At 34.2% G+C, this 8,236-nt stretch overlaps 1 protein-coding gene across 1 annotated transcript; it reads right to left on the bottom strand.

Annotated features, from left to right (window-relative positions):
• Positions 1–343: 343 nt before the first annotated feature.
• LOC139877805 (protein TEEBE-like) lies at positions 344–2,358 on the bottom strand. The gene is made up of 3 exons (XM_071865220.1): positions 2,283–2,358; positions 1,494–1,991; positions 344–867 (listed from the first exon to the last, which is right to left on the bottom strand). Exons 1-3 carry the CDS (start codon positions 2,356–2,358, stop codon positions 344–346), a joined length of 1,098 nt encoding a protein of 365 aa, XP_071721321.1.
• Between the last annotated feature and the right edge of the window lie 5,878 nt (positions 2,359–8,236).

The raw sequence follows: 8,236 nt of genomic DNA, 5'->3' as shown, positions 1-8,236 counted from the left end.
GACAAATATTAGCATTTCTCTAATGATTATCGTTGACTTGTGACATTACAGAAGCCAAAAATTTGAAATGTTACACATGATGTTTGGAGTATGACAGAAATGAAAGATCGATGTATATATATAATTGGACAAATCGATGGGTATTATAAAAACGCCAAAAAAACAAACATAAATGAATCTTATATTAAACAATTAAAACAATCGATCCATACATCATGGATCCACATTTGCATCATTTTTCTTTCTATATTATTCTAGATCAAATATTGATCTAATTAATAATTAAGTAGTATACGTATAATTCTTCGGGTCCAAATCAACATCGATAAAGCTACATACACCTCTACGATCGAACCGATAGAACCTTAACTTGATCAATGACCGGACCACAAAGCGATACAGTATCGTCAACTCGAATATGGTAATACGAGCTGTAGAAGCTCAATCTAGTTCTCGTGGATATCGCTTTAAATTCCATACTAACCATCTTCCATTCACCTTTTGCTTCCGATTTAAACGGAGCTTTTAATGTATCTTTTCCTGCAAATGCTTCAACCATCATGTCTCCATGGCAAAAGTTTTTCGCGTCTCCAATCGCAAAGGTTAGCTTGTAGAGTTTGTTTGGGATAGTTCGGATGATTTGTGCGACCGCACTTTCTCTTCCTGCGATTAGCTCGATCGCTGCAAGACCACTTGGGACGTTGAAATATTTCGAATCAATGAGTTTAACTGCTTTAATAGACTCGATGATCCAACCGGGAAGAGGAGATGTTATGTCTTGTTGTCGAGGAGGAAGGAGAACGCCATTGGTGGAGTTCGATAATCCGTAAGGACCTTCTTCAAATCCACCATTTTTCACCAAATTTACTGCAATAGATTAATCAATAAGGTTAACAATAAGATTTTGATAAGTTCATTTCAAAAGTAAAGTTTATGAATAGAGTGATGATATCATAGTCTTTGTCTTCATGGTATCTTAATACAAGAGGTCTAGTAGTCACATGAGAGCCGAACTACTCGATCTCGACTTGCTAAAAGTTCGATTTGAGCCGAGTTTAATTAAACGAGCTCGAGCCCGAATATGTTTGGGAGCTTGTTTAGAAAACGAACTCCAGCTCATGCCTCTTACATCGAACACGAACAAACTCGCAAGCCTACACGAGTCTTTCGTTTATATACATTAATTGTTATTTATATTAGAATTTAATATATAATCATATCATATAGTAATAACTATAACTATTATATATATAAACAAGTCGAGCTTAAATTCGAGCTTGTGTAATTTCAAATGAGCCGAGTTTGAACTTAATATATTAAGCTTGAAACGATTCGAGCTCGAGTTCTGAATTTTAAACTGGCCGAACTTAAGCCTAGCCAAGCTCGAGCTTGACTCTGCTCAAGCATGACTTTGCTCGATCTCAACTCTGCTCAAGCTCGACTCTACTCGGCTCGTTTAAGAATCATGATATAGTTTTAAGAGAATGAATTACGGTTTGTAGCTTTGGGTGGTAGGAGCTCTTTAACCGCAACAACATCGATAATCGGGCCACAATTTGGATCTTCATTTACCGAGGGATTACTAAAGGTTAACTTCAAACTACTATCATTCGCTTTAAATCCATAAGCGTAAACATCACCACCGTCAGCGCAGTACAGAGTTTGAAGGGGAAGATCACCCGAATGAGGTGGCACTGACACTCTCAACACTTGTTGTTGAGCACAAGTTCTCGAAGCACCGAACGTTACAGCATACAATGATCCCTTTTTAACAGCAATAGTTTGAGAGATGGTAGCTGCGTTACTGAGCTTGATTGCATGCACACCATTTGCTACTGGGAAGTACATCCCCCCGGGCTGGGGCCCGCCGTGGATGTACTCTACTAAGCCGGTTATCTCCCATTTTGGTAACGCGGTTTTGTGAAGTAGGACGGTTTTCTTAACGTCTGCGGCCTTTGGTTGTTCTTCAAAGTTACCGTTAGGTAAAAGACCTGTAACAGGATACGAACAAGTGTAATATTAATTGGTTAGATTGAATATGTATTCAAAATTAGTCGAGCACATATGATTATAAACTCTACAATTTTGATTGTTGCAGTCTAAACTGACACCTTTTATGACAAACACATAATAGTAAAATGTGTATCCAAGTAGAATCTAAACAAACTTTAAGTTTATTTTTGGTAATTTGTGAAAATTTATTTAGAATATAAACAAAATTTAAGCTAATTTTGGGAAAATGGTATTAGTTAGTTTGTGATAAAATGGAAGTGAAACATTACCTTGTAATGGATTTGTGGCAGCAAGAACACAAGTAGAAACTAAGGTGAATGCTAGTAGAAATACAAATTTTGCCATTTTTTTCTTTTTGGTAGAAAGAAAAAAAGGAAAAGGAGAGAAATAAGTTGAATTTGATTGGTGAAAAGAATGGATGTTATGTTGGGAATTTATATGAAAAAATTGGAAACTCGTGTGATGGTTCGTAAAACATGCGATGGCCACGTGAGATGTTGGGATTGGCGGTGATTGATGACATTTTTTCAACAAAATTTACGCACGATCTATCCTATAATGGAAGCTAATATATATTTATGTGTAAATATGCAGAGTCGTATATATTTTGAATGATATAGTAGATCACCAAGTGTACTTTTTAATATTAAGAATATTAGTTCTCACATGGATACACATTAATACTTTAGGCGTTTCTACAAGTGTATAATATGTCAAACAAATTTGGTTGATTTAATTTGTAAAATGATTTTGTTGTCATAGATCTTTAAAAAATGGTAGACGCTTGATAAATTGTCACGTTTGAAAGATGTAATTGAATCCAGCTGATTAGTTAACCTTCATATCGAATCAATACGAAAACTCTAAGGTTAAAACTCAACTCGGCTCGATTGAGATTTTATTTTTCAAACTCAGTCTCGACCACTGTATTATAATAATTATATTATAAGTAATGTAATGTAATGCAATGCAATGTAATGTTATTATGAGTCAACTTAGTACTATAGAACACTATTCGAGTAGACACTATACATCAACTGGATTGAAAAAAATGAATATAACATATGAGGTTTTTTTTGTTCTGCTTATCCGAGGAGTCAAGTATTTGAGCTCGGTTGTAAATAACCTAATCGAGTTATCATGTGATCGTTTTTGATCATTTTCTACCACCCAAGATATGCTACATTAAGGCCTGTTATGAAGATAACATAATGCCAACTAATTGACGGTCTATCAGTGGTTGTACAACTTGATTGGAAGTATATTCAAAAGTACTCTATGATGACTAAGTAATATATACATTATCATAAATGTTGGCTATTTTAGCATGATCCAACATCATTTTAGTTGGATTGCTAAGTTGAAAGTGCTCAAACCATTGAAACGCTATACGGATTTGGGGAGTGTGGAGTACACGTTCGTAAAGTGTAAAATGGTTTGAGGATATGTTAGTGAGCTTGAAAATAACATTTGGAACTTAAGAAATGCGAAACGCGACTTGAAAGAATGCGAAACGCGACTTGAAAGGCTAAACACACTTGAAAAAAAACTTAAACTTGATTTTGGTGTGCAGTAGCTTTAAGCCGCGGCGCGGCTCATGGGCCCGCGGCGCGGCTTAAAGGGTGATTTTGAGTTCGAGAGTTTTGGCATTTTTGGAAGTGTTGTGCTTTGTTAGCCCGCGGTGCGGCTCCTGAACCCGCGGCGCGGCTTAACACTGAACTCGCTGAAAAGGTGTCTTTTCAACCCAAAAGGCATATTTGAACCCCAAACGTTATGGGGTTGTTCCAGGACATTTAAGAGCGGTTTTTACATGTATTAGGACTTGTTTAAGCACAAATACATGGGTATAAACTTCTAAGCTATGTATGGGGGTATCATGAAAGGTTGTGACTTTTGGTAAACACCTTTTGACCCATTATAAATATATGGATTTATTTCCATATGAAAGGTTAGACTTTTTACACAATGTTCCAGATTTTGAACATTGTTGGTTGAATGTTGGTTAATGAACTAAACGACAAACTTAAGTATGATGATTAACCAAAGAATATGTTTTGATGATAACACATACATATGCATAAGTGATGACTGACATCTTAATATAAAACACGCAAGGTCACTAATCCATACTTTATCTTGCAAACGACCAAGTCAAACATAGCTTAAAGAATGAAATTAAATGATCAGCTAAATACACGGTCAAGGTACGGTCGACCGTACAGCCAGCCGCAGAACCTCAAACTGAATTGCAACGCAGTTTTATGAAAACAAGTTGCACGGTCGCCACCACGGTCAACCGCAGTGCGACCGCAGTTTTCTCTGTTACCAATTTTGACCAAATAAAGTTTGACTAGTTTCCGACATCTATAATTCATGAAACCTTTCTCAACATGCTTAGAATAGATGTCTTCTCCATACTCAATTGAGTTTTGGTCATAAAAACACTAATTGTGGTTAATTACGCCTAATGACATCTTAATGACAAATTAACCAAGATTAGGCATAACACATAAGTGTTAATCAATAACTTGTGATCTTAATTCTTATCTAGACATCCTTAGTATGATCATCAAGTACCAACACACTTAAGCCAATATCACTTGAACAATAATTGTTATTAAAAATGACTTAGTGATTAATTAAGACCAAATGAGGAACAATGCTCTTAAGTGTAACTAGTAAAGACTTGTAATCCTAAAATATACTTAGATACATTTAGGATGGTCACCAGGTCCCAACTAGAGATTGCTCTTACCTTGTGCATATGTTGGACATTAATGTATGCTTACACATTAATCAAGCAATATGTTATATTGCAATTAAACTTGTTAAAATCTTGAATTATAAGTTGTGCAAATATCTATATGATTGATCCTAGAATAACTATCTCTTGCTATGTGTGAGTATTACTTGCTACTTGCCAATATGCTTAATACTCATAATTTGTCAACTTGATTAATATGTTTGTTATGTGCTTACTAGTTAGGATTCAAGTAACTAACATACTCCAATAGATTAAGTGTAAAATGGTTCACAGTGAAATTATAGTCAATTATCTACTTGGCCTAGTCTAAGTAACTAAGTGTGATTACTTATTCAAGTATGACTTAACTTTGATGTCTCTACATACTTAATGATCATCTTAGAAAGACATCATTCAATTAATCACTACCTAAACTCAAATGGAACATGACTTGTGATTAATTGAAACTAGGAAGTTAATGACATAGTGACTAGTCTTTAGAATTGAACCAAAGGTATTAATGTGACTAACTAAGTCTTGACCAAACTGAGATTTCCTTAAAAATCAATCAAGACACTCCTCCAAGAATGTTGGGTTTACCACTTTTGAAATGTTAAGTCACTTTCACATAATAAGACCAAATCTCACACACTTAATGCATATAGTACTTGCATAAGATGTTTGGTTTCTTTTGCAGGTGCTAGAAGGAGTAAAGGTGCCAAAATGTGGTGTTCAAATTTGAGTCAAACGGCTATACAACGGATACTAAATTTGGACTGGAGCACCCACGGTCGATCGTGATGGCAACCGTGTGTCAACGGCTACTTTTTGAATCCCACTATAAAAGGCAAACTTTAATGAGCATTTGAAGCTGACCCTCTTGCATATTTAAAAGGCTTATTTCCAGAGATCACAAAGGCTCTAACTACTACTCAAATGTGATCAAGCAAGAGAAGATTCTACAATCTTATAGATATAGAATTTGGTTGTTGTAAACTTACTAATCAAAATCATTAATCTTGTGAGTTTACTTAGTGTAATGTATGTCGTAGTATTGTCTTAGGATCATCATTACAAAGTGTATAAGTCTTGTAACTTCAATTAGTAGAAGCATAGGCTAGCTTAGTGATCTACTTCCGTAAAGGGTCTTAGGAAGTTGATTAATCTTATTTGGAGATTAATACTTGTCCAAGGTGAAGACAAGTTGATCTAGGTTGGAGTTGATCTTTCAAAGGGATAGAAAGATTAGGTTTGTTGTCTACCAAAGAAGTTGAAGACTTGTAAATCGGATCTCCACCGGGTTTGAAGAAAAGTGCTTAGTGAAGCAACAAATCCCAATTAGTGTAATTGGGAAGTGGATTAAGGTGGATTAGTTAACATCCACCCGAACCACTATAAATCCTTGTGTCTATGTTCTTTACATTACTTCATTTATCATTTTGAACATATACACTACACACAACAAGTTTGAGTTGAATTGGTTGATCAAAGTAAATCGAATTTGGTGATCAATCGAAAAAGTGTTAAAAACGTATCAAGTAACTATTCACTCCCCTAGTTACTTACAATTGGTATCAGAGCGGTTGCTCAAATCATTGCTCTGTTAAACGTTTTTGAAAGTGTCAAAATTCGTTTCTTGCAAAAACTTGAGTCAACGATTCTCGGATCAACTCAAACTATGGGATACTTGGAAGAATTGGTTAAAGAAGCACCAATATTTGATAAGATGGATATTGATGTGTGGAAATTAAGATTTGAGGCTTATCTCAAATCCAAGGATTACTACTTGTGGAGAATAATCAAAGTAGGAGACTTTATTCTACAAGCTAGTTCAAGACTAGTGAAGTCAACATTTCAAAACAATGAGGTTTTGAAACAATTTGATGCAATTTCACTACTTCATGGAATTCTTCCTAGTGAAGAAAGATTAAAGATAATTTCATGTGAAAGTGCAAAGGAATGTTGGGATTCACTATGTTCTCAAGAAGAAGAAAACTCTAGGAGTTTAAAGGGTAAAGGAATAGGGAAGGATTTGGAGAAGCTGGTGATTCTCAAGCAAAAAGGTTGAATGGAAATGAAGACTTTTGCCTCATGAGTTTTTGGAATGATTTGGATCAAGATGGTCAAAGTGAGGAAGAGGTTGAATCTCCTTTCAATGAAGATGATATCTCAAGCATGGATTGCAATGAGGTACATGTATTCTATCCTTCTAATTATGAAGAATTGTTAGATGATTACAAGACTATTAAATTTGTGTATGATAGTAGTCGTTACAAAGTAAAACTTTTAGAGAAAGAATGACACAATGTTAGACAACTTAACAAAACCTTAACTGATAAAAACAACGCGTGAAAAGAAAATTTGAAAGAATGATTATTTGTGATTCATCAAGAGGTAAACATGAAATGAATATGCGCCACGACTCTAGCAAACACAAATCGTGTAATCAAAGTCCATTGTCTATTATTAGGAAAATTGAGAACATGGGAAAAATGGACCAAGCTAGCAATTCAACGGTAGGAATAAGTCAAGGATTGGGTAATCTTAAAATCAATCAAAATCAATGATCAAAATGCTAATGAGAATAACCTTCTCAAAAAGACTTTGTATTAATGAAAGGTTTTTCTCAGAAATGAAAAATGGTTTATGAAAAATGATTTTAAAAGATTAGTGAAGGAAGCTTACTTGCATTAGGATTGTGTGTTCATGTGAAACTATGTATTGCATGCTAAATACTAGGTTGATGCGTTTTGTGTATACTATGTGCATGATTGAATATATATATATATATATATATATATATATATATATATATATATATATATATATATATATATATATATATATATATATATATATATATATATATATATATATATATATATATTATGTGTCATTGATGATTAAACATCGGGAGGATGAAATCATTCAATGTTAGGAAAAGAAAACTTGTCCTCAAGTATTCTATAGAACCTAAGAATCGTCAAAACGCGCTCAAAGAAAGAAGAAGTGAAGAAGGTGGTGATCAGAAGAATCCACTGCAGCATCACGGCTGACCGTATACTCGACCGCAGACTCCTGTCCTGTACGTGTGATGTGTGCGAGGTGTAGTACAAAATAAATTATATTTTACTACGAAATACTATTAAATACGCTACAATTTTACACAAGTTATTTATTTATTTATTGAATGGAATATACCTAAACTTTGCTACAACACTTATAGGGAGTGTACCTAATCGTAAAGTAGTGTAGTTTTTAGTAAATCCGGTTCGTTCCACAGGGATACAACTGAGTTAACGCTATATTTTTATTAACTACATTTGTATAAATATAAATATATAAGTAGTAGTATTATTATTATAAAAGAGGGGTTTTACCGTTTAATGACCGGTTTGTCGATTTTAAAACTTAAGTCACAGTTAAAACCTAATGTAACATATTAAATATAAAAATAACTTATTTTAAAGCGTAAAGTAA

This window comes from Rutidosis leptorrhynchoides, chromosome 11 (genome assembly GCF_046630445.1).
Source record: "Rutidosis leptorrhynchoides isolate AG116_Rl617_1_P2 chromosome 11, CSIRO_AGI_Rlap_v1, whole genome shotgun sequence".
NCBI classification, from domain to species: Eukaryota; Viridiplantae; Streptophyta; class Magnoliopsida; order Asterales; family Asteraceae; genus Rutidosis; species Rutidosis leptorrhynchoides.
This window is presented reverse-complemented; position numbering and strand designations above follow the sequence as displayed.